Raw genomic sequence first — 26,264 nt, 5'->3', positions numbered from 1 at the left:
GGCTCAAGTAGGGGGCCTAACTGCCACTTAGAAACTTGTGTGTCTGTGAAGCTGGGCTCAGCTAGACAACGTGGCTCACTCCCTCTGCAGATCAGTAATAAGGTCTGTCTGCGCAGGCTATGGTGGCCAGGGCAGAGGGGGGTGTCCTGGGCCTCTGCTGACGGCAGATGTATTCTTCATGGAGGCCAGAGCTGGACAAACTGACCCCTCAAGACCTCCAGGTCTGAGGATTTGAGCATCCAGTGATTAAGCGATTATAAGCTGAGGCTGCCTCCGGCGCCCGGCTCCTCCCTCCCCAGGCTGGTAGCCCCCTGACCCTCTGGTGCTCTCCCTCCCACCAGACCAACTGGCTCCCAGTTCAGCTGCAGAAACGGCTAAATGCTAAACGTCTCTCTGGAACCCAAACAGGAAGCTGGGTAGAAGGAGGCCAACGGCCTGGGGATCTCTGAGCCTCCTCCAGGAAACTGTGGGATGGGAGGGATCAAAGCTGGACTCTTCTCCTACAGCCCCCAGTGCCCCGAGCCCACCAAGCCTTCTCACTTCCTTATTCTCCAAAGCAAACACCCCCCCAACCCACCTCCCCGGTGGTAGGGACCAGAAAGGGCCCTGGGGAAAGTGTCAAAGGGGACTCTTTGGACTCTCCCTCCTGAATTGTTATTATGACTGTTATGATATTATAATTTGGGGTGGTGCTGGGGATCGAACCCAGGGCCTTGCACATGCTAGGCAAGCACTTTACCACCAAGTTACATTCCCAGGCCCATTATTATTATTTATTTTTTTAATGGACTTTAGTTTTTATAGTTTTAGGTTCACAGCAAAATTGAGAAAAATGAAGAGTTCTCATATACTTCCTACCTCCCTGGCATCAACAGCCCCACCAGAGTGGCCCATTGGTTACAAAACCGTGAACCTACATTGATGTGTCATTACCACCCATAGTCCATAGCTTACAGTAGGGTTCAATTTTGGTGGTGCATGTTGTATGAGTTTGGACAAATGGATAAGGACATGCCACCATTATAGTATCACACAGGCTGATTCACTTCCCTAAGGATCCTCTGTGCCCTACCCATTCCTCCCTCACTGATCTCTAGAAACCAACATTTCCCCGCCTTTTCACTGCCTGCATAGCTGACCCTTTTCCATATGTGACTTGGCTGCTATCATATAGTACAGAGCTTTTTCAGACGGGCTTCTTTCACTTGGTAATAGGCATTGAAGCTCCTGCGCATCAGGTCTTCTCACGGCTTGAGAGCTCATTTCTTTTTAGCACGGAATAATATTCCATTGCCTGGATATACCACAATTAATTTTATACCCTTCACCTATTAAAGGACATCTTGATTGCTTCCAAGTTTTGGCAATTATGAATAAAGTTGCCATAAATTTGTGTAGGCAGGGTTTTGTTTGGTTTGCAGTCTGGGGATGGAACCCAGGAGAGTTCTACCTCTAAGCTCTATGCCCAGCCCCTATTTATTTATTTATTGGTACCAGGAAATGAACCCAGGGGCACTTTACCACTGAGCTACCCCCAGACCTTTTTATTTTTTATTTTGACTAAGTTGCTGAGGCTGGCCTCAAACTTGCAATCCTGTGATCAACCCTTGCCTCTTGCCTTCAAAATAGCTGGGTTTACAGTTGTGCGCCAGGGCATCCAGCAGTGGGCAGATTTTTGTATGGGCATGTTTGAATTCATTTTGGTAAATGCAAAGGGTTATGATTGCTTTTTTTCTTGTCCTGCTGGGAATGGAACCCAGGGCCTTGCACGTGCTAGGCAAGTACTATGCCATTGAGCTATCTCCCCAGCCTGATTGCTGGATTTTATGATAAGAGTATGTTTCATTTTATAAGAAAAGGCTGCCAGGTGTGGTTGTGCACACCTGTAATCCCAGCAACTTGGGAGGCTGAGGCAGGAGGATCACAAGGTTGCTGCCGCCTCAGCAATTTAGTGAGACCCAAAGCAACTTAGTGAGAACTGATTCAAAATAAAAAATAAAAAGAGCTGGGGATGTTGCTCAGTGGTTAAGTGCCCTCATCTTGGGTCAAATCTCCATACAAAAAAAAAAGAATAAAGAAACTGCTAAACTATCTTCCCAAAGTAGCTGTATTGTTTTGCATTCTTACTAGCAATCAATTCCTATTCCTCTATGTCCTTTCCAGAATTTGTGTTGCCATTGTTCTGGATTTTGGTCATTCTAATAGGTGTGTGGTGGCATCTCATTATTATTTTAATATTTATATTTATATTTTGTGGTGCTGGAGATCCAACCCAGGACCTTGTGCATGCTAGTCAAGTGCTCTACCACTGAGCTACATACTTAGCCCTTTGACATCATATGTAATTAGGGAATTGCAAATTAAAATTTAAAACAGAGCTGGAGATGTAGCCCAATGGTAGAGTGCTTGCCTAGTGTGAATAAAGGCCTGAGTTCATCCCCAGCACCCCAGAGGGGAAAAACACATTAAGGGTACATACAATATTGATGGGTCACTTTTTGTGGGGATCCGATAATACTGGGAACCAAGCTTGGTCACTTTTTTGGGGGAGGTATCAGGGATTGAACTCAGGGCACTTGACCACTAAGCCACATCCTCAGTCCTATTTCGAGGGCTTGGGCTGGGGCTCAGCAGTAGTGCATTTGCCTGGCGTGACTGAGGCACTGGGTTCCATTCTCAGCACTGCATGTAGATAAATAAAAGTCTAGGAACAACTAAAAAAATAAAAATTTCAAAAAAGAAGAAAAGAAACAGGGTCTCACAGAGTTGCTTAGCGCCAAGCCTCTGCTGAGGCTGCCTTTGAACTCGTGATCCTCCTGCCTCAGCCCCCCAGAGCCCCTGAGATTACAGGTGTACTCCACTGTGCCTGGCAATCTCGGTCACTTTTAAGGCAAGCTTTTCCTCAAAGAATCCTGAGATGGTACTAACTTTATTCCTTCTCAGCCCCTTGAAGGTCAAGCAACCAGACAAAGAGATACCCGGGTCTAAGGCTCTGTTCTATAACGGCTCCCCATTGGCCTTAGCACGTCACTTTTCCCAAATGGGACCTCAGTTTCTCAGCTACAACATGGAGCTCTCTTCCCACCTACGTATCCACAAGGGAGGAGAGTCGAGGCTTGGTATGGTGGTCAGGAGTTAGTGATCCACAAGAGACAATAGCCTTCTGCATCTGTGCTCCGCCAGTGGCGACTGCAAACTGGGGAATACAAGCAGCCAGGACCGAGGAGAAAGCTGGAGCATCAGCCCCAGGTCCCCCACGACTGGCTAGTGGGCTGGGGTCCTGCCCCATGCACCTGCCACAGGGACACAGGAAGGTTCCTGTGAGATAACAAGAGGACAGGACTCAGGAGAGAGCACCTGGCCACCACCCTCAGCACCAACCTGGGGCCAGACATTCAGAAAGCAGGACGGGCAGGACACACAAACTGCAGGCAGACAGATGGGAGGGTCTGGCTCTTGCCCCCAAATGAGGAGCCAGCTCTCTGGGAGTTCCGCTCATGCGGGAAAGAGGCCTTGAAGCCCATGTCCTGACCTGGCACTCTCAGGGACCTCTCCAGACTCCCAGTGGAAGGTAAAAAAAAAACACTATCTGGATGCAGTCCCCTTCTGGGGTCCTCTGGCCTCTTGCACCCAGCCAGGCCCTTCCTGCCCTCAATAACAAGACCTGTCAGAACCATACCTGGCCCCCCTCAGAGGTTTTCATTACCTCTTTCCTTTTTGACATCACAGAAAAAGAACAGAATGGCCCATAATCCCATATGCTCAGATAACATCTGTTGACATTTAAAAAATAGCAATAATAGATGCACATGTAAGACAGACAAAAGAGAAAGGTGTGAAGTGAAATTACACTTTCCCTCGTCCGTCTCCCCAGCCTCTTTGAAGGTGACTGGCTAACAGTGTCTGGTGTAGCCAGCCAGAAGAAAATTGTCCACGCCGGTACACATGCAGTGTGTCTGCTAAGAGGGTGCACAGGCCGAGTCCGTCCTAAGTCCCCCTCACTGCCTAGTCCCCCTCTGGCCAGCTCTTCAGACACAGCATATTTCCTGTTCTCTCATCATCAACCATTTGACAGACATGCCAGGGTGGGCTGGTCCCCCGCAAACAGGCCTCTGCAGGGTGACTGTCCTCTGCAAGAATGTTTCATCTCATTTTATTTTATTGTTTGCCAAAGCATTTTAGATGTTCACTCACCTCTTTCCTAATCACCCCTGGCCACCTCTGGGCTGGAATTTCTTTGGCCCACTTCATAGTCCAGAAATCAAGTTGCAATTGACCCAAGGCAGGCAGAGAGAGCCCCAGAGGCAGAGAGGCCTGGTGGCTTTGGACAGGGCCCAGGCTTTCTTGGAAACTCAGGTTCTGCCTCTGTAACATAGGGTGAGCTTTCCCCCTTAAGGTAGAGATCTTTTTTAACCCCTGCAGCCCCCACCCCCATGCTGGGAATCGAGTCCAGGGCCTCTAGTCAAGGGCTCTACCATTGAGCTACCACCCCAGGCTGGAGGTAGAGATTTTAAAAAGGCAGAATGGTCTAATAAATGCGCTTTCTGTACCCTTCTAGAACTTGCTGGCCATTGATGAGACAAAACTTTCCCACTTGGATCTCCAGAGAACAGGAAAGGTGGGGAATAAGAGATGAGGCAGCAAAGGCACAGAGAGATTGAGGAACTTGTGCAAGGTCACACAGCTCGGAAACCCAGGATGGAAGGCAGTCAGTTCCAAAGGCTGCATTCTGGAACGCTGGCTGGCTGGTGATGGCCGTGGGGAGGCATGGCCATTCAGGAATGTCCAGAGTCAGAGGGCCGGGCTGGAGGAAGCTGGGTGAGAAAGGGCAAGGGGTGGATGGGAGCCAAGGGAAGCCAAGGGACCTCCCAAACCGGACAAGGTACACGAGAGCACTACCCACACCCAGCGCAGGGCGAGGGCTCTCAAGTGCCTCAGCTTCCTTCCCGCTCCATGGAGCTCACCACCAGAAGGTCCTCTGTGGACTCCAACTTTGTTAGAAGTGACCACAGGAAGGTTTGCAGGGACAGTGCCAGTCAGGGACTTGGGGGAGGCCCTGACATCATATAGCAACACTGTTCCAGGCAAGGTGTGTTTTCTGTATTTTATGTCATTTAATCCTTGTACTGCAGACTATTTTACTGCAAGCCATTGTGGTTCATGGACATGTCTTCCCTTCTCACCCAAGAAGCATGAGGGTAGGTGACCACATGGGCCCAGTGAGGCAGGGGGAGAGGGAACCCTGGGCCCATGGACACAGGGTCAGCCTCAGGCCACTCTCCGGGGCTCCTCTTCCTGCTGCCCTACACCTTGTCCCAACCACATCTCTCCCCCGAGTCCACCTCCCTTTCCACTTCTCTGGTTTTCACTCACCGGCCTGCCTGGTTTGGGTTTCTATGTTTAATCTTCTCTCTCCTCCCCTTCTACACACAGGAAACAGCCTGCTTGGTGATAACTTCTTCAAAGCATTCTCAGGGAAGGACCCCAAGGTCAAGGGGATTCTGAACCTTCAGCCCACTTGAAGCCCCCGAGGCAGATCCTGGGCTTCAGGGTTGCAGGGCCTCACTTGGCCTTATTGGGCCTGAGAAGCCCACCTGGGTTACAAGACACCTCCCACCTCAACCCTGGGCTCCCCTGCAAAGGCCTGGCTGGAGTCACACCTGGAGCAAAAGACTCTCATGGTCAAAGAAGAAAGCATAGGCCTCATCTCCTGCCCTGGGGCAAAATTGCTGGATACCAGAGCCTTGCTCCCAGGACCTGGACCGGTCACTCCCAGTCCCTGCAAGCCCACGGCAGCCGGCCCACAGGGCTTTCCTTCTTCCTCTGGAATTGGCTTTGGCCTTGAGAAGGGGAGAACGATAGGGCCTAGCACTGTCTGCATGGGGAGTCAGAGACGAGAGGCTGAGCTTCGGGCAGGTGTAATCTCCGGAGGTTTTCTGTGAGAGCGGGCATGGTTCAGCCCAAGGCCTTGGAGGGCACTCAGCGCAGGGACACACAGGCAGAGGTAAAGACGGGTGTGAGTGTGCAATGGCAGGAGTGTTCGTAAGCACAGAGTTGGACTCTGCTGAGCCCCTGGAAGGCTGGCTGTGTGGCCCAGTTAGTATGGTGAGGCCCTGCCTGGGTCGCCAGCACCCAGCACCACAAGAGCAAAAGGACCTGGGACACCGTAAAACAGACCTGGCCTGCCGTCCCCGGCCCTGCAGCTGACATTTTAAGGGAAACAGACAATAAAGACAAATAGGTAAACAGTGTTGCATGTTAGATGGTGACAGTGCCACAGTGCCACGGGGACAGTAAGAGAGACAAGGGGTAAAGAGGGAAGGGGTGGGCTGAACGCTGTGGGGCTGCAGAGCCGGGGGTGCGGCCTTCCCTTGGACGCCCGTGTAGAAGCTGGGACTTGACCGTGAGCAGATGTGGGTGAGATGACAGTGACAGAGTGGGGTTTAGGGTGATTTCCTCACAGTGCTGCTCAGGGATGGGGGGTTCTGAGTGCTAAGATGTGTCCGTGGCCCCCTGAGCAGGCATTGGCGGGCCAGTGGGGCAGGTCACCCTGCGGGTAGTCTCTGCTTCCCCTGAGGGACTGGGCTCCAGAGTCAGCACGGGAGGGAGGCCGTCCATGGCACCTCCACCTGTGAGAGCCAGGCCTGTGGCCCTGTCTCTGCCACCGGAGGGAAACCCAGCATGGAGGGAGGTTGGAGGCCCCAGTCAGACTACTGCCCAGCACTTGGAGCCTGTGCCACGGTGGGTGTCATCCTCCTTTAAGGGGACAGAGCTGCCCTGATGCTGCCTCTTCCCAGAAGCTCTCCTGGTTAACCCTTCCCCTTACCGGGGTTGAAAGATGACGGTGCCCATCTTCTGAGAGGACAGTGCCCAGGTGCTGAGTTTTAGTTTTTTATTTATTTATTTTTTCCAGTATTGAACCCAGGGGTGCTCTGCCATTGTAATACGTCCCTAGCTCTTTTTATTTTATTTTGAGACAAGATCTCAGTAAGAGAACAAGGTTGGTCTCGACCTCACAATCCTCCTGCCTCATCCTCCTGAGTCGTTGGGATTCCAGGTGTGTACCACTGCACCGGGCTAATCTGAATTTGTCACATTTTATTTTGGTTTTTGGTACTGGGGATTGAACCCAGGGGTGCTTTACCACTGAGCTACATCCCCAGACCTTTTTTTTTAATTTTGAGACAGGATCTCACTAAGTTGCTGAGGGTCTTCCTAAAGTGGCTGGGGCTGGCCTCAAATTTGCCATCCTCCTGCCTCATCCTCCCAAGTTGTGCACCAATGAGCCCGGCATCAGAAAGTTTTTATTTTTTTTATCTTTTTATTTTTTATTTATTTTTTTATTATATAAATTTATTTTTTTTTCAGAAAGTTTTTAAAATCTAGACAGACATTCTCCTTCGATTGGCTCCATCACCTCCACCTTCCCTGACTTGGAGAAAAATCCTGGCCTGTGCAGTTAAAAGTTGTAGGCTAAGAATCAACAATCTGCAGTTTCAGTCCAGGCCCTGCAGGATCTCAGGGAAGCCATTTCTCTGGCCCTCAGTTTCCTCACCTATAAAATAAGGGTAAATGCTTGCCCCAACCAGACCCTGGAAGGGGCATAGCCATAGCAACTGGCATTTATTGATCCCTAAATGCCTGCTAGGCACTGAACCAAGCCCACCACAAGCACTAAGTCTTGTAATCTCTCAGTAACTTCCTGGGGGAAGATATAGTGGCTATTTCCATTTCACGGACGAGGAAACTGAGGCTCTGAGGGGTCCACGAGTTGCCTAAAGTCATATAGTTGTGAATCCAGAGGCCCCCGTTCCTCACATGTTACTCTAATCTTCGTTCACTGAGGTTCTGGTGATCAAATCCAGGGCCTTGCACATGCGAGGCAAGTGCTCCCGAGACTGCAGCCCCAGCCCCATACCCTATTGTTCTGAGTAAAAGGTTCCAGTCAATTCTGTTCAGGTAGTTATTCAATTAACTAGCAGTTAAAAGGCAGCAACGACTCAGACTCACCCCGACTCACCTGTGGCTTCCAACTGGCTCTATGCTGGGGAGGGTAGGACTGGGGTGGAAAGAGGCTCCTGCCTCCAAGAGCCTGGAGGTGTGGGGACCCAGGGCTTAGCCCTGAGAGGTTGTGAACACAGGCTCTGCCAGCAGCCGTTTTCAGGGTGTGGCCGTGTGACGTGGGCTTGTGACTGGATGTTCATTCCCGCTCGCTCTCTCGCTGGGGCTCTTGCCCCCCTAATAGCGGTAAGCGTGTTGGGAGGTTGGTGTGCAGATGACAAGCCAGAATGAAGACATCTCAGGGGACTAGGCTTGGCAGAGTATGCTCCATAAATTGTGGCCATTATTATTCAAATGGATAGCTGGAGAGCAAGGGCTGGCCATTTGTAGCCATTTCCAGTTGTGCATCCAGAGGCTCCTCAGGAGGGCCGAGCAGGGAGCCAGGCCTCTGGCCTGCAGTAGAGGGAGGGACAGGGTTCCTGGAAGAAGCAGCCTCAGATACAGGGCTAAAGGGAGCTGGAAGCTGGCTGCAAAGCGGACACCCGGCTGGGCATGGATGGATGGATGGGTGGGAGGTGCAGGAGAGAGAGTGAGAGCAGCCCTGAGCCCCTGCAGAGACAGGTGAGCCTTGAGGGTCACTGTAGGAAGAGGGGCTCCAATGCCAGGCAGAGGCCTCTGGGACATAGGAGGCCTGGAAGGAGAGGGCCGCTGTGGGTGAGGACGGTGGACACATGGCCCACCCACCGCAGGCCAGGAGAAGCCTGTAGACCATGGCTGGGCCTCCTCTTGGTCCTACCCTGAGCAGGTTCTAGAGCTGTGGACTTGCAGTCCTTGTAGAGTGCTTGTGACCCTGGCCCAGGCCTGAGGGCCTCCTTTGTCACCACCCCAGATGGCCCCTAGGGGCTATGGCAGTGGGCACGGAGGACTAGAAGGGCCTCGGTCCAGGGCCTGCCTGAGGTGCCGCAGGAAGGGAGGCTCCGCACAGGCTTACATTTTCCCTCCTTTCCCTTCTGGTGGCCAGGAGGTTACATCACGGCGGTTTGCTGGCCCCAGAGAGCGCTGGCATTACATAACGCCCGGCACGGCCGCCCCAAAGCACGCTCATACTCTTTCTCACATACCACTGTGTGCCAGATCACGGCAGGCTCACGGCCGCATGCAGTGACACACACAGACTGTTTTGCACACTTACATACACATTCACACACTTCCTCAACGGGCCCTGCTGTGGTCCCAGGTCAGACAGGTGGTGGCTCTCCCATGGATTCAGTAGGGGCACCTTCCCACCCTCCTCACCTTGGGCCCCAGGATCCCTGAGCCCAGTGGGACTGACCCAGGCCTGTCCTAGGGCTCCCAAGTGACAGCCCCAGACTTTGTGCCAGCCTGGGTGGTGGACAGCCACAGAAGGATCTGAGAACAGGGCGGGGAGGAGGAGAAAGCGCCCTTGCTTATGTGGATTTCAGGAACTCAGGACAGGCACACGGGGGACCAGAGGGTAGACATGTCCTCTGAGGCACACAAGGTAGGGGGTATTGAGTATAAGACCTTTGGATTGTTACTAAGATGGCAGACTTCAACTTTTAAAGGCATTCACTGGAATACTAGCTTCCCAGAGACCCAGCAATGCTACTCCTAGGGATTCTTCTGATCCTGACCCAGGGGTCTGAGTCTGTGGCTGTCATGCTGGGAGACCCTGGGTGAGTGTCTTCCTCTAAGGTGTCTTTTCCTCATCTGTCAAATGCAAGAGAACAGAGCCCATCCCAGAGGGAGGCTGGTTTGACTGGGTGAAGTTACTGGGGCCCTGCTAGGAGCCAGGCCTGGGGGCTGTGGGAGCGACTCACTTGCTTTGAAGGAACTTACAGCCAGACAGAGACAGAGCCATAACCAGCCATTAGGACCACGTGATTTGGCCCCCTACAGGCCTGAACAGGGGCCTAAGGTGGGTCTGGTGGGGGGGCAGCTCTATCTGGGGGTGAGATGCAGCTGGGCTGGAGGCTGAGGGAAGAGGTGGGGAAGGAGGAGCCCACGGGGTGGAGGACAGGATCCGGATTGTTGGAGCTCATGGGCAGGTGAAGAGCAGTGAGCTTGGGCAGGGTGGAAGTCCCTGCCGGCTACCGGAGCCCCCAGAGCCCCCACAGCTGTGTTGAATCTTGGGTGTGAACCACAGTGAGAGGAGCCTGCACGGTGTGGGCGTGGCCACCTGTTTAGAAGCTCTCGTCCCAGAGGAATGCTGGCCGGGAAGAGGACCAGCCAGGGCTCCTGGTTTCCCAGGTGTCCAGGTGAGAGCAGGGGAGGTCAGCATGGCAGAGAGGAAGGCGGCAAAGTTAGGAAGCAGAGTTCAGATCATGGCAACCTGTGAGGGAAGGGTGTCAAGGGTGAGAGAAAAGACCAGAGGAGGCAGGTGCGGCCATGGGTGATGGGCAGACGTGGTCTTCCACCTTTGGAGACTGGGATAGTTGGAGGGGTTGGCCTGAGGAGCCTCTAGAAGAGGAGGGTCCCAGGCTGCTGGGCAGGGCTTCGAGGTCCCATCACATGGTGGGTGGCCAGGTGGAGCTCCGTCCCTCCCTGTCCCTCCCCTTCCTGTCCCGGGTGCATTCAGTCTGTAGGACAAAGCAGTGGTTTGGAGTATTGTAGATTCTCTTGACTCCTAAAAGACAAAAGGCATCATGGGCGTGTCCCGGGGCTTCCTGCAGGAAAGGACAACTCTTCCAGGGGTGGATGATGGGGGCCTCCTTGTAGCAGTTGACATTTTCTTTTTGCAGTGCTGGGGATCAAATCCAGGGCTTTGTACATATTACCACTGAGTTATACTCCTAGCCCCCATGCTGTTTGCATTATTTTTTTGGGGGGGGGGGTACCAGGGATTGAACTCAGGGGCACTCCACCACTGATCCACATCCTGGCCCTATTTTGTATTTGATTTAGAGACAGAGTCTTACTGAGTTGCTTAGCAAATCGCTTTTGCTGAGGCTGGCTTTGAACTCACAATCCTCCTGCCTCAGCCTCCCCAGCCACTGGGATCACAGGCGCACACCATTGCGCCTGGCTTGCTGTTTGCATTTTAATAGAACATTCTAGACTTGGTACTTTTTGCCACTCTCCACGAGGACAGAAAAGTTCTGTGCTGTTCCATTCAGTAGCCTCTGGCTGTCTATGGCAACTGAACATTAAGAATGTAGCTAGTGTGACTAACTGAGGAAATGAGCTTAAAATGTAAATTTTAATGAATTTAAATAGCCATCTGTGGGAGTTTGTCCTGAGACCCTCCTGATGCCCCTCATTGGGTGTGGGGGAAAAACCAAGAAAAACTATGCCACAGTGTCTGTAGGACTGGGTTCTACTCTGACTGCGTGGGTATGATAACCTTCTGAAACAGGCCTCAGCATTCAGGGATGAGCAAATCAAGGCCCAGAGGGCAGTGCCACCTCGCTCATGGTCTTACAGCTGGTGGTAGCAGAGCTGGCCAGGACCCCCAGGAGTGGCTCAGGCTGCTAACCACTATGCTAGCCTGCACAAGTTTCTGATGTGGGACCCTCAACTAGGCGCTCTCCGGGACACTTCACGCACAACATCATATTCTGAATTGCCCCAAGCAATCAGTGAGACCGTTTTAAAATAAAAAATAAAAAAAGGGCTGGGAATGGGGCTCAATGGTTAAGTGCCCCTAGGTTCAAACCGTGATGCCAAAAAGAAAGAAAGAAATGGGAATAGTAAGAGGCCCTAGTCTAGAGAACATCCATTAACATAGGTAAACTCTAGGATATAATAGGAACACCATAAAGAGCAGCTATTAGAAATCTGCTTTTATAGGGGAATGAACCCAGGGATGCTTTACCACTGAGCCACATCCCCAGTTCTTTTATTTTGAGACAGGGTCTGGCTTAGTTGCTGAGGCTGGCCTGGAACTTGGGATCCTCCTGCCTCAACCTACTGAGTATCTGGGATCATCATGCCCAGCTGCAGCCAGTTAACTCTTGCTGACCACTGACTACTTCTAGTACTGACTACTTCTACTACTTAATCTTTATAACAACAATGGCTTAATCCATTTTTAAAATTAATTTATTTAAATTAGGTATATATGATAGCAGAATGCATTTTGATTCATCATACACAATCGCAGCACAAATTTTCATTTCTTTTGTTGTACACGATGTAGCATCGCACCTTATGTGCAGTCATACAGGTATTAAGGTAATGATGTCCATCTCATTCCACCATCTTTCCTGCCCCCATGTACCCTCCCCATCCCTCCCCATCCCTCCCTCCTCTTTACCCAATCACAGTTCCTCCATTTCCCTCATTAACCCCCCCATTATGGATCAGCATCCACTTATCAGAGAGAATATTTGGCCTTTGGTTTTTTTTTTTTATGATTGGCTTACTTCACTAGTATGATATTCTCCAACTCCATCCATTTACCTGCAAATGCCATAATTTTATTCTTTTAAGGCTGAGTAATATTCCATTGTGTATATATACCACAGTTTCTTTATCCGTTCATCTATTGAAGGGCATCTAGGTGGCTTCCACAGTTTAGCTGTTGTGAATTGAGCCGCTGTAAACACTGATGTGGCTGTGTTACTATAGTATCGATTTTTCACATGAAGAAACTTAAGCTCAAAGAGGCTGTGGACTGGGGCTGGGATTGTGGCTCAGTGGTAGAGCGCTTGCCTGGCACGTGTGAGGCACTGGGTGCGATTCTCAGCAACGCATATTAAAATAAATAAATAAATAAATAAATAAATAAATAAATAAGAGGCTGTGGACTGTGCTCAGTATTGCCCAGTGAATAACGGGCAGGACTTGGGGCCCATCCCCTCTTCTGATTCCAGAGTCCCAGCTCTTCCACTTGTGACAACTTTCTGGGATCTGGGCTATAAGCTCTAAAGGTGTCCCCCACAAGGGTGATGGCATTTGAGGGGGAGAGTTTGAATTCCTGGGCTCAAGCGATCTTTCTGCCTCAGTCTCCCAGGTAGCTGGGACTATAGGTGCTCTTGGACACTGTCTGGCTTGAGGGCAATTTTGTTTTTTAATTGAAAAATTTAATTTAAAATGTTGAACTAGGGCTGGGGATGTAGCTCAGTGGTGGAGTGCTTGCCTAGCATGTGCAAGGCCCCAGATCACTATAGGCACCCAAACTACCCATGCAAACAAAACCAAACACCAAAAACAAACAAAAAACAATGTAACTAAAATATTTAGAGTCGGTCAAAAAATAATATAAGAAATCATCAGTGTAAGCCAGGTGTGGTGCCTCATGCCTGAAATCCAAGCGGCTTGGAGGCTGAGGCAAGAGGATTATGAATTCCAAGCCAGCCTCAGCAACAGTGAGGTGCTAAGCAACTCAGTGAGACCCTGTCTCTAAATAAAATACAAAACAGGGCTGGGGATGTGGCTCAGTGATCAAGTGCCCCTGAGTTCAATCCCCGGTACCAAAAAAAAAAGAAAAGAAAGAAACAAAGAGGGCTGAGGATGTGGCTCAAGCCGTAGCGCGCTCGCCTGGCATGGCAAGTGTGAGGCATGTGTGCGGCCCAGGTTCGATCCTCAGCACCACATACAGACAAAGATGTTGTGTCTGCCGAAAACTAAAAAATAAACATTAAAAATTCTCTCTCTAAAAAAAAAAAAGAAAGTAAATAAAATAAAAGATCAGTGTAGAAATCATTAACCCAAGTATATGATGCTCTAGTGAGAGTATTAGTGGGCACAGGGCAGGTGAGAGATCTTGGGGGGCTGGGCCTAGTGCCATCCTGTGCCTTGTGCTCTGCTCTTCACCCCAGACCTCCTCCTTCCCTCTCTGGAACCATCCCTTGCCCCCAGGCCTTTCTACCAGCTGTCCCTTTTGCCTGGAAAGCATTCCCACTGCCCTTTGACCTTCTTCAGAGGATTCCTGACTTTCTCCCTTACTACCCTGTCCTTTCTCATTAGAGCCTGCATTTCAGCTTTTGAGTGTATTTTTTGAAAAGATGGAGATAGAATTCACATACCATCACCTTTATCAAATTAAAGTATGCAAGTGTACAGATGTTCACATCATCCCAAGGTTGGGCAACTACCACCATGACCTAATTCCAGAACGTTTTCAACAATCCAAAGAGAAACTCTGTATCTATCAGCTGTCATTCTCCATTCTTCCCTTCTTCCAGCCCCTAGCAACTGCTAATCTACTTCCTGTTGTTATAGATCCCCCATTCTGATTGTTTCATATCAGTGGAGTCATATAATATGTGGTCTTTTGTACGTGACTTCTTTCACTGAGCATGACACATTCAAGGTTCACCCATGGTGTAGCACAGGCAGGTGTTTCCTCAGTCTTCATGACTGAATAATATTCCATTGTATGGACATACCACATTTTGTTTATTTTTAATTTGTTAATGGACATTTGAGCTATTGTGAATAAGTGTACAAGCTTCTTATGGGACATTATAAATCAGATTATGTGGGGGAGATGGTATTAACAAAATAATTATAACAACTGACATGTCACTTTGAAAAACAGTATGGTGGTTCCTCAAAAAATTAAACACAGGGCTGTGCCTGTAGCTCATATGGAGACACAGGCCTAGTATGAGGCCCTGGGTTCAGGGTTCAATCCAGTTTTGAAACACACACACACACACACACACACAAATTTACCATATGGTTTAGCAGCAATTCTACTCCTAGGTATATGCCCCAAAGAACTGAAAGTACATGTTTAGCCGGCACAGTGGCACATGCCTGTAATCCCAGTGACTCAGAAGGCTGAGGCAGAAGGATTGCAAGATTGAGGCCAGCCTGGGCTATGTAGTGAGACCTGGTCTCAAAATAAAAATTAGAAAGGGCTGAGGATATGGCTCCATGGTTGAGTGCCTCTTGGGTTCAATCCCCTGTACAACAAAAACAAACAAAGCAAATGTTCACATAAACACTTGTACCCAGACGTACACTGGTACACTCTGAAGCAATAGCCAAAAGGAGGGAACAGCCCAAAGGTCCATCAGCTGATGAATGGATAAACAGATCGTAGTACATCCGTGCAATGGAATATTATTCTTCAGCCACAGAAAAGAAGGAAGAGCTGACTCCTGCCACAGCATGGGTAGATCTTGAGAACATTCAGCGCACTCCATGAAGGGCAGGGATGACGTCTGTCAGCCCACCTCTCACCCCCTAACCGGGGCATTTACCAGACAATCAGCAGCTATTTGTGGGATGAAGGAAAGGTCCAGCCAGCAGACCCGGCAGTGTGCCCCTATGTGCTCAGTGGGCGGGATCCGCCAGCAAGTCTGAATCACACCATCTCTGGCCCTCTGCAAAGCGTGTCCTGTCTCCGCCCTACAGCATCTCTGATTGCCATCTGCGCAACATGTGGCTTTGGACATATGTCAAGTCCCACCCTACTCTGGGACTTGGTGCTGGCCTGGGCGTCCTGTAGGTAGGTGCTCAGTACAGTCCTGGTACATTGGCCTCCCTGGGGGACCCGTAGCTTCAAGGGTAGCCAGGCCAGGGAGCGACACCAGGTAGTGGAGCATTACCAGGTGACACCCCCCAGCCAAACTCCCCTCCCCTGACGCGCAGCCTCTCTGTTCAGGTTGTTAGTGCTGTGGGAGGGGGCGGGCTGGGGGAGACAGCAGGTTTCCAATTACCCCGCAGCAGCCCCTTCCCCAGGGGGCAGGGCTTACTGGCTGCCAACCAGACACCAGTCTCCACCAGTCTCCACCAGTCTCCGCTGGGGCAGGCTGGAGAGGGATTTAGACCCAGGCCTGCATTTCAAAGGCCAGGGGCCCCCTGCCCATAAACCCAGCGGCTGAGCCAGTGCTGCCCCACAGCTGGCCTGCCTCCTGCAGAGGGGTCACTGGGAATTCTGGGTTTCATCAAGTATTGCTGGGCTACAGAGTTTTATTTGAAAATAATTTTAATTAGCCGGAAACTAGGAGTTTAATAAATGGAAAACAGAGAACTTTCCAAGGCCACAGCTGGGAAACACTCGCTTTTTAAAAAAATTCCGCCTGGCTTCCCAGGCCAGCTAAGCACCCTGACAGAGTGCCAGAGGAATCCACAAGGAAAACAAAGCTTATTTTTAGAGAAATATTTTAAACTTGGTTTTGGAGAGCTCAGGAGTTTTCTGGTCTGTCTCGAGTCCTTGATATCTTTCCTTCTATTTCAGAGCTCTTCTCTGGGCACAAGAACTCCTATCTGACAAGAGCTATTTCTGCCCAGATGAAAATAAAAGCCCCACCACCACCACCACCACCAATGAATTGTGTCTAAAAATGTCCCTGGAGACAGCAAGGGCATGTGAGGCCTGTCCTTGGCAGGTGTGCCCAGCAATGAAGGTGGGGGGGGCCTGGGGGCTCCCACTCAGCCCTGTCCTGCCACCACCCAGCAGGAAGTGGAAGGCAGCCTGGCAGTCATTTCCGGGTTTTGAAAGCAGTTTTTAAACTTAAAAGAGGCCTGCTCAGAGGGACGGCCTTTCCTCTGGAGGTGTTGGTAGGTGAACCCACACCCCATACAGACACACCTCCACACCACAACAGACGCACAGACCCAAACACAGCCTACTAACAGCTCCTCACTCCCCACAGGCTCAATACCTCCCACTGACAGCTACACACAGGCACACCCAAACCCACAGCAACAAACTCACACACGTGCACCTACCCACACATATACACACACCCCTGCATACAGTCCCCAAGCCCCCGTCCTCTTTTAATATTTATTTTTTAGATGGACACAATACCTTTATTTTATTTAGTTATTTTTATGTGGTGCTGAGGATTGAACCCAGGGCCTTGCATGTGCTAGATGAGTGCTCTACTTCTGAGCCACAACCCCAATCCCCCCCACTCCTTTTTTTTTGATACCAGGGATTGAACCCAGGAGTGCTCTACAACTAAGCCACACCCCTGCCCTTTTAATTTTTTATTCTGAGCCAGGGTCTTACTAAGTTGCCGAGGCTGGACTCCAACTTTTAATCCTCCTGCCTCAGTCTCTTCAGTAGCTGGGGATCATAGGTGTGTGGCACTGTGAACGGCTCAACTCCCACATCACAACAAACACACCACACCATGACCCAAACACATATGAGCACCCACAGACCCCCACACCCCAATACCTACTCATACAAGACACACTAATACTCACAGATCCACACACACATACAGACCCTGAACCCACAGATCCTCACACCGCACAGACCCCACACACATCAACACCTATACACAGAAACACAGATCCACCCACCATCCTTCCTGCATACACTACACACAACGGGCCACGCAGTGTTTTTCTTGAACACCTGCACACAGCCACACTGCAAACACTGGGCACCCACATGACAAGCACCCAGATACACACAAACACACCTCCCGCAACAGCCCTCTCCAGAGACACATCCCTGCACACACACACACACACACACACACACACAAATACACTCGTGCAGGGTCCAGCCTACTGCTGGGAGAGGTTGATGCAGTGGCTTCCAGCGCCCGCCTCCTTCCTGCAGGTCTCTCCTCCCCGCAGGGCCAGGGCCCGCTTGGGAAAGGCCTGTCTGGCCACCAGGCCCTGGCCCCGCCCCGCGCTCCCCGCTTGTCCCCCTCCCCCTGGCCCAGCCTGCCGCTCCGAGCTGCTGCCAGTGCCCCATGGCCTCAGCTCTGAACGCTTCCCCCACCCCGCCCCGGAGTGGACAAGAAATAAAAATACTGGGAAATGAGGTGACAATGGAGAGTGGTTCTGGGTCCCTGCTGGGAGGTAAGTCTGACCAGCCTCAGCCCCGCAGCTGGGCAGCCTCTAAGGCCTGTGCAGAGACCCAACTTCCGGTTTCTGGTAAGAGTCTACCCTCAAAAGCAAAACTGGAGCACAGCGGGTGCCCGGGAAGGTTCCTTTCCAAGTGCGCCCTGGGGCCGGGTGCTTGTTCCTCCTTGCACATGCGCACCCTGCGATCTTTCTGCGACCTCCAGGCAGATTTCAACCCTGAGTGCCCTCGTGCTGGGGCGGACCTGGCAGGCAGGACCTACGCCTGCTGGCCTTTCCTGCACCCGGAGCCCACTAGGCCTGGCTCTTATCCTGGTTCCTGAGCCACCGCAGGGCTCACAATCCTCCATCTATTCCCATGGGACAGTGCACAGCTTTGGCCTCTCAATGGCTTTTTTGTATGTTGTTTTTTTTTCTTCCTTTTACACATCTAGCAGGAGATTCAGACAGCGTGAGGGGTGGAAAATATGTACACGCACGCGTCCTTTCTCTGAAATAATTAAGAAGGTGGCGCACACCAATTGGGCAGCTTAAAAAAACACCTTCGTCTTCCAACAGCCGGTAGGAAATGCCACTGTGAAGTCGCTGACCACTGTCACTTCCTGGGCTCCTTCTCACAAATGACCTGGATCTTGACTCAGCCTTGGAGCCAGTCAGTTTTAGTTCCACTCTCCAGTCCCTGATAGGAATGCTGGTTTGTCCTTACTTGCAAGTTTTATTTCTACTTCCTGAATTTACAAGAAAACCGTCCTGAGGGTGATGAAGCCCTACTAGAGCTGTGTTTGCTGTTAATTCCAGCCGCTGCAGAAGGACAATGACCAGTACCCTCCATTGATATGCAGTGAGAGGAGATTTCTGAATGATCCCCCTAGATTTCCACGCTCCACTGGGTGTAAAATACAAAACTTCAGATCCTAGCAGCTGGCCTTTCAAACAGACCAATTTTTAAAAACGAATGGACCTTAGCCAATAAGAAATCTAACATTGCAGCTCATCAGAAGTACTTGTTCAGAAAAAGAAGCCTGGGAGTGAAGTGGAAACAAGGCCTTTGAAATGTAGCTTGGCCTAAACAGCACCACATTTTAGAAGTTTCCTCCCCATTGCACATTCTTGATGGTGGAGAGGCCAGTGAGCTGCAGGGTCTTCACCCAGTCTGAGCCCTCTTTGGCCCCAGGCTTCCCCTCCCCTCCCCTGCCGCTGAGGCCCAGCATCTGGGAGAACTTTGAAACTGCTCCCCTTCCCCTTTGGCAGCGTGGGCCAAGCACCAAAACGCTCCAGTGAACACCAGCGCCATCATCCTTAACGCGAAACAGCTGCCTAGGCCTGGCGCATCCACCAGACGCCCCCACCCCTCCTTGCTCAGCTGTGAGTCACAAGAGACCTTGGCTAGTGCAGAGCCAGCGAGAGGGGATGCACGCGTGAGGGGATTGGTTGATAGAGCCCAGCTGTTGATAAGGCATATTGCTAAATGTCTTACCTACTTTGGAAAAAGTGTCTGATTTCTGTGTGTGAGCCTGCGGGGGAGGGGGTCGAGAAGAAAAAACATGATTTATGAACTTGAGTTTGTTTTTAAAATGATTGTTTTAGAGTAGGAAAAAAAAACCAACTGGAGTCACCATAGTAAAAGTTGTGTTCAACTGTTTAGAAAACCAGCAGGAAAACTGATGCAGTCTTTCTTTTTTTCTAGAGGCCTGGGTTGAATTTGCTTTCTGGCCTCTTTATAATCATCCAAAGCCCAGACACTAATTCCTTTTGCATAAATAACTCCTATTTGCTCATTCCCAGAGGAAGTTGTCTGCATAAACAAACACCATCCAGATAGAAGTTTAACCTGCCTAATTTTCCCTCGCCTCCTCTCTCAACAAGGACACAACTGGGCTTTCCAAAGTCCAGGCAAAGCCTCAGTTCTCCAAGCCAGGCCTAAACTGCACTTCTAGCTCAGCACTCTAAGGCCCTTTGGGCCACCAGCGGGCAGGAGTCCCAGAGAAAAATCAGACCTTCAGCTGCCACTGCAGCCATGTGATCCTCAGGGTGACTCACAGGCGGGCCACACCCCTTGAGGTCTCCCGCCAGGCCCTGCCACTAGCCAGTTAGCCAACACTGGGATGCATCTTATTACTAGGGAACAGCTAACTAATGCCCTTGACAGTCCAAATAACATTTTTTTTTTTCAGCTGAAAGGACTTGCTATAAAATAAATACACATACAAGTAAATGTAGGCTCTTTGAGCCCTGCCAGCTGCCCACATCCTCTCCCCACCCTCTCCACCTGGGTGACTGCCTGACAAGACCATGAAGCTAGACACTTCTGTTTAAAAAAGAAAGCTGCTTTACACATTTTTTTTCTTTTCCCAAAGATTTTATTGGGGGAAAACTACAAAACATTTACAGTACAATGTTTACAGTCACAATTTGTAGTGAACTGATTCCCCAAAATATATTACAACTCAAGTTGACTTATCTTGTTACATTCAAAAACCTACTTCTGTCAAAGTAGTCCAGAGAGTACATACATAGTGCTCCAACTGTACCTACATACAAACTAAGCTACTACTCATTCATCCGATGTCCAGGAAAGCTTGGGAGACATTCCTGCCTTTCTATACCAAAAAAAAAAAAAAAAAAAAGTACAAGTTTTGGAATTTTCTGTAATTAAACAAGGCATATCATGTACTACATACCATTTCAGCACTAAGAGGTGGCCTCTTCACTTTATAGCTATATAAAAAAAAGTGGTAAAAATATTCTCCTTTTGTGCAGTTGAACCCATCCTACATTCAAATTCTCTCAAGCACTAATAAACAAAATACTTATTTGGTTGAGGAAGATTTAAGGCAAGTTTGGGCCCTTCTGAAGGCACTGTGAGACTACCCCCCCATTATTGCTACATGTCTTTATACCCAAGAGTATGTCACAGTAGAACTGGTGGAATCAGCAAATACATTTTTTTTTTTTGCTAGTTTATAAAGTTGGAATTAGAAAAGTATGCCACATGTAAGCCTGATTGCAAAGTATGTGGCCATTCTTTTTTTTTTCCTTTAAAGTTGGATAGGCTACAACCATTTTACATTCTAAGAAAACTCATAAGATATTCCTCAAACTACTTCCACAGCATCAAGATAGATTTCTGTAAAGAAATCATGCAATCTTTCGAAATTTACGTAAACAAGGAAAGAAATTAATGAAATAAATATTACATACAATCTCTTAAATTAAGATTTTTTTTACTCATTTACAATAAAATAACCAAGTGAAGTTACAAAAGGCATATATTACTGTGAAAAGAACATACACTCCACATTTTGCCGATTAATAATGGCAATCATAATTTAACATAATAAAAGAATATATATCTATTGCTTTTCATCATACTTGATAAATACAGTATGAACAAAATTTTCAATGTATACTTTTCACAAGATAATAAATAAGTTAAATAGTTTTTTTTTTCATATTGAGTTGTGGTGCAGTGGTGCGAATCAACTCAAAACAGCTAAAAATTCAGCAGTTATTCCCCAACAATTACAAACTAAGCTCTGCCCAAGGCTTCCAGAGAGCAGACAAAAATGGTCCTAAACTAAACTTCCACTAAGTGGTGGTAATGAAACCAGTATGGAACTTTGGAATGCAAGGGTCTGTCCCCCTCCCCCAGAAAAACCTATGGGGCTGAGGGCTACTATCAAGGCATATTCTTGGCAGAATAATGAATTCTAAAAGCTTATAGTTTAGCAAGGTGGTGGCTGGCTGGTTTGTTTACACTGGTCTGAGATAATTAAGAACTTCTTTCAAGATAGGAAGTTCCCACATCTGGACTCTAACTAATGCTTTTCAAGTGAAGAGCTGGAATGGTGGTTGATAGCTGCTGGTGCTGGGCTGATTTTTCCTAGAGTCCCAAATTCATTGGAGACCTAAAAAAGTTTTAAGTGTTTGGTTTTTTTGTTCTTATTCGCATCACAACTGCCCTGTTGTGAATATTTTGTTCATCAATACAAAAAGTTCGTTGGCATTTTTTGCTCAACAAGAATGAAACTTTGTAATAATAATAATAAAAATAATAATAATAAACAAGGGAAAACCGAAAAGGGAGGGGGGATCCCTCCCAGCACAGAGTTCGAGTCCAAGTGCTCGGTGGGGCCTGCAAGTCTTCCTGTGGGTTTGTCATCTCACCCCGAGCCCCCACAGGGGGAAGAGATGGCGAGGGCGCCTCCAACACCCCAGAACGGTCTTTCCCCTCCTCTTCTCACTGGCGCCCTCTTGCCTCAGTCGTCGGAGATGGAGAGGCGGCTGAAGATGGGCAGCCGGCGGCCCGGGTCGAGGCTGGGGGACTCGGAGCCGCTGAGGCTGCCGGAGCTCAGGGAGCCGCTCAAGTAGCTGTCGCGGTCCGACAGCGAGTCCGGGGGGCTGGGGGGCGCGTCGAACACCGGCGAGTCGGACAGGCGGCGCGGCAGCTGGAAGCTGAAGGGCGGCGAGGGCGGCGCAGCCGCACTGGCAGGGAGGGGCGCGCTGGGCGCCGGGGGCTGCGCGGGGGGCGCCAGGCCCTGCTGCTGGCTCCGGTAGTAGGCGGCGGCCGCGGCGGCGAAGTTGTGGGTCTGGATGGCCAGCGGCGTGATGAGGCTGCTCAGCTCCGGGCCGAAGGCGAAGGCGTTGTTGGCACAGGAAGCCGAGCAGGCGGCGCACGGGGCTCCGGGCGCAAGCAAGTCCTCGGCGCCCCCGGTGCCATAGAGCAGCGCAGCTGCGGCTGCAGCCGCTGCCGAGGCGCAGCACGTCGGGGCGCCGGAGGGCGTGGAGGCCGCAGAGGCCGAGGAGCAGGAGGAGGCGGAGGAAGAGCAGGAGGAGGCAGAAGAGCAGGAGGGCGGCGGAGGCGTGCGCGATGTAGGGCTGTCGAGCAGCAGGGGCGACTCAAGGCCCCCAGGGGGCTGGTGGTGGCCGGATGGGAAGCCAGAGAAGCTGAGGCTGTGGTGCAGCTTGGGCCGCGGCTCCCGCGGGAAGCCCAGGTGCAGCGCCTCGCGGGCACCAAAGGTGCGCAAGTCCCCTGAGGCGCCCCCTGAAGGCGCAGGCCTCCGCTCGTCCGCGTTGTGGATGAAGTGGCAGCGCGGCCCATAGGGGCAGAAGCCGATGGTGTGGAAGGTGCGGCATAGCTCCGTTTTGTACTTGGGGTGCCGTGTCAGGCTGCGCAGCTCGTGGAAACCGTGCGCGAACTGGCACTTCTCCCCATACTTGCACGTGCCGCTCTCCTCGAAGGGTCGGCACAGCTCCGTCTTGTAGCGCGTGGAATTGATCTGTGAACCGCCGCCTCCCTTTTGCTGCTGCTGCAGGTGCAGGAGGTGCTGGCTGCGCTCGCCGTTCTCACTGAACGAGCGGTCCCGGAATTTGTTCTCCTTGTTGAGTAGCGCCGCGCCGCCGCCTCCCCCCGACGGCTCCTTGAGGGGGCCGTAGGAGGCCGGGCCGCCCGCTGCCGTGTTGCCGCAGCTGCTGCCGTTAGCGGCGCCCGGGAACTTGGGCGAGCAGCTGCCCGGGCTGGGCGCGGGGTGGGCGAGCGCGTGCAGGTTGCTGGCCGAGTGCCGTCGGAGGAAGCCGGGCGTGAAGCTCGAGCTGGGGGCAGCGGCCACTGGCGTCCCCACGGCCTTCTTGTCCAGCATGTTGTTCAGATTGAGGTTGGCCAGGGATTTCTCCGTCTGCCAGGGGGGAGCGGGCAAGGGGTGAAAATCGGAAGGGGAGAAGTGCTGGGGCTGCAGATTAATTAACTCCCAGCCTGGATTCCTCCCTCCATTCCCCCCACCCTGCGGATTTCGACTTTGCTTACGCCCGTACACGCGCAAAAGAAACCAAGTTCACGCTGCGAGGAACGAAGAGTGGAGGACGCCCACCTGGGCCGCGCTGGGTTTCGACATGTGATCCTCGGCCCATGGGCCGCTGGGGTGGGGTGGGCGGCGCAAACACTGTCCGGGAAGCCCTGGGCAGCGTGGCCGCGGCCGGCTCCGGAGAAACTAAACAGCTACAGCCGCTCCCTTCTTCCCTTCCGCCCTCCTTGCGCCTTCTCCCCGCCCACAAGGCGCTAGCACACACTACTGCAAACTCCAGGATTTTTCCCAACCCGAAAAGTCAAGGTGGAAAAGGTCCTCCAAAAGCCGAGGTCGGAAAGCAAAGTCTGGGAACTTGAGGCTCTTCTGCCGCCCTTCCTCCCTCCCCGCTCCCCCGCGTACCTTGCACAAGAAGTCGATATCGTAGAAGGCCGACAGAAGTGTGGTCGACATGTTTCTGGGTCCTGTAATGGTCGGAGCTGCAGGCAGGGTGGTTGGGAGGAGCCCTCGGGGCGGCGCGGCCGAGCTCGAGCCACGACGAATAACGGGCGAGGGGCGGGGAGGGACCGAAAGTTTGCTGGGGTCCGAGAAGAGAGGGAGAAGGAAGCAGCGTGGACTGGGCAGAGGGTGCCCTGGAGTGCGGAGTGGGGGGAAAGGAAAAGAAGCAAAGAGCGCTCCTTGGCGCCCTGGGGTGCCCGGCCCGCCCCCCCGCGCGGAGCCGACGGCAGCTCGCGGACTGCTGGAACTCCGCGGCCCGCGAGCGCGCGCCCTATATAGAGCCCAGGCGTGCAGCAGCGGCGGGGCGGGCGCGCCGGGGGAGGGGACAGAACGATGACCCCGCCGGGGTCTCCAAGCAACGCCGCCCGCCGGCTGGCGGACGTCAAGCGCCTTCCTGGCCTCCTATTGGTCGCCGCCAATTTTTTTCCTCCGAGGGAGGGGGCGGGGAGGCCTCGGGGCGGGGCAGGCTGCCCGGGCGCCCGGGCGGCGTGCAGAGCTCGGCCCAGTTGGGTTCTGCTGGGTGGTGGCGGGAAGATACTTCTCTCTCCGCCTCTGGGGTTTCAGTGTTGGAAAGCCCCAGCACGTTCAATGTGGCCGGGGTTCTGCAATTCTGGACGTGTCTTTCCCCGTCCGATCCTGTTAGGCTGACTCGCGCAGCTTTTATCTAGACCCTCGGTTTTGTACTGGGCGCGGGAATTGCAAAATGCAAGAATATTGCAACCGTCCGCCTGGCCTGGCGGGTTGGCGAAGGGTGCCCCGGACATGGGGCAGGGGCTTTGGGCTTGAGTCCCTTAGGTGGCAGCTCGGGCCTGGCTGCACGTGGAGAATCTGTGGGGGTGGGGGCAGGAGCGGCCACGCGGGCGGCTGCCACGGCAGTCTAGCCCGGAGGAGTCCGGGCCCGTTTCTCCGCCCCTCTCCCCGCCCAAGCTCTGTAAACAGGGCTTGAGAGCCCGGGCCTGCTGGGCTGGGCTGAGTGTCTGAGGACAAGGCGCTGGCTTTGCTAATCACATCACAAGACCTTGAGCCTGGGCCAAAGGCGCGGAGTGGCGCGGGGCGTCCGGGGCGGGGGAGCCGACTCAGAGGACAGGAGGAAAGCTGGGACAGCAGTACAGGCATGGAAGCGACTTCCTCTACCCCTTCAGTCTGCGGGTCGGCTTGGTGTTTCCTAACCGTCTCGGGGATTGGGGTACAGCTGCCGGCCAAGGCTTCCTGCCCAGCGTAGCCTTGCCCTGTCGCGCCTTCCAAGTCCTCACTCTCCCCGGCCGTGGGGGTCACAGTGCTCCGCCTTAGCTCTGTGCGGTCTGCAGAATTCCACAGCGGCAGCTCCGCGACCCAGGTGGGGACACCCAGTGTTGCCTACCCGCAGCCCAAGAGCTTGCTCTGGGAAATGTGCTTTGCCAATCGGCCCCCGCTCCACACCCGAGACGGAGCGGACACCCCCACCTAGCGCCCAGCGAGGCTAAAGCCGCCAATAGCCCTTCTCTGACGATCTGGAATCTGATCCAGGGCACTTCTCAGTACCAGCTGCCCCAAAACTGGAGACTGGCACATGAATTCACCCACTTAGGCCTGTCTAAGCTGAACGGTCCAGGACCTGCCAGGGAAGGAACCTTGACCCACAGCCCCTTCCTAAATTGACCTTTCTAGTCTGCTTGTACTCCGTCCATTCTGCCGGTTAGTTATCCTGGGATGGAAGGAGGCCTGTCACTCAAGGAACAGGAGTCCCATGTGCTTGTCCCACCTCTGTAATCCCCTACTGCTCAAGGAGCTGGAGTCCAGGCAGGACTGGGAGGACTTTAGAATCAGAAATGTAGGGTTGGAGTTCAGGCCTTGTCCCTAGTATCCATTGAATGGTCCATTGAATCACATAATCTCTTTGGTACTTAGGTTTCCTTACTTGTAAAACAAAGATAAAAAAGATAAAATTCTTTCTTTACTCATCCCTCACCTTTGTCAAAGTGCAAATGTGATATCTGTAAAGGTGTATAAAAGACTCAAAAGTACAAGCTGTCTTACGTATTAAAACAGATGGACAAAGCATGCCAATAGAAAAAGTCAGGCCTTGGCTACCACTAGATGGATGAAGGTCTATAGAAACATGAGTACAGAGCCAGGGGCCACCCAAATCTTGGACCCTAGAGCTCAGCACCAAGAGTAGGAAGTGACAATTGGCAGAGGTGACTTCTTCACTCTTTGCACCCATGCTGCACTGGCCTC

At 51.8% G+C, this 26,264-nt stretch overlaps 1 protein-coding gene across 1 annotated transcript; it reads right to left on the bottom strand.

Moving 5' to 3' along the window:
• Nucleotides 1-20,085: 20,085 nt before the first annotated feature.
• Zfp36l2 (ZFP36 ring finger protein like 2) lies at nucleotides 20,086-24,276 on the bottom strand. The gene is made up of 2 exons (XM_046425138.2): nucleotides 23,952-24,276; nucleotides 20,086-23,423 (listed from the first exon to the last, which is right to left on the bottom strand). The coding sequence occupies exons 1-2, from the start codon at nucleotides 24,000-24,002 to the stop codon at nucleotides 22,008-22,010; spliced, it is 1,467 nt and encodes a 488-aa protein (XP_046281094.1). The 5' UTR covers nucleotides 24,003-24,276; the 3' UTR covers nucleotides 20,086-22,007.
• Between the last annotated feature and the right edge of the window lie 1,988 nt (nucleotides 24,277-26,264).

The sequence above is a fragment of the Marmota monax genome, unplaced genomic scaffold (assembly GCF_021218885.2).
Source record: "Marmota monax isolate L192 unplaced genomic scaffold, Marmota_monax_Labrador192_F-V1.1 WCK01_AAM20220418_F8-fsc00015, whole genome shotgun sequence".
Taxonomy (NCBI): Eukaryota; Metazoa; Chordata; class Mammalia; order Rodentia; family Sciuridae; genus Marmota; species Marmota monax.
The sequence above is the reverse complement of the archived record's forward strand: the minus strand, read 5'-3'. Positions and strand labels throughout refer to the sequence as shown.

What these genes read in the sequence shown, in the direction of transcription:
- Zfp36l2 (XM_046425138.2), bottom strand. Translation starts at nt 24,002, where the DNA reads ATGTCGACCACACTTCTGTCGGCCTTCTACGATATCGACTTCTTGTGC. An exon ending in ATATCGACTTCTTGTGCAAG is followed by an intron (nt 23,424 to 23,951) that starts GTACGCGGGGGA and finishes CCCCCCTGGCAG; the next exon opens with ACGGAGAAATCCCTGGCCAA.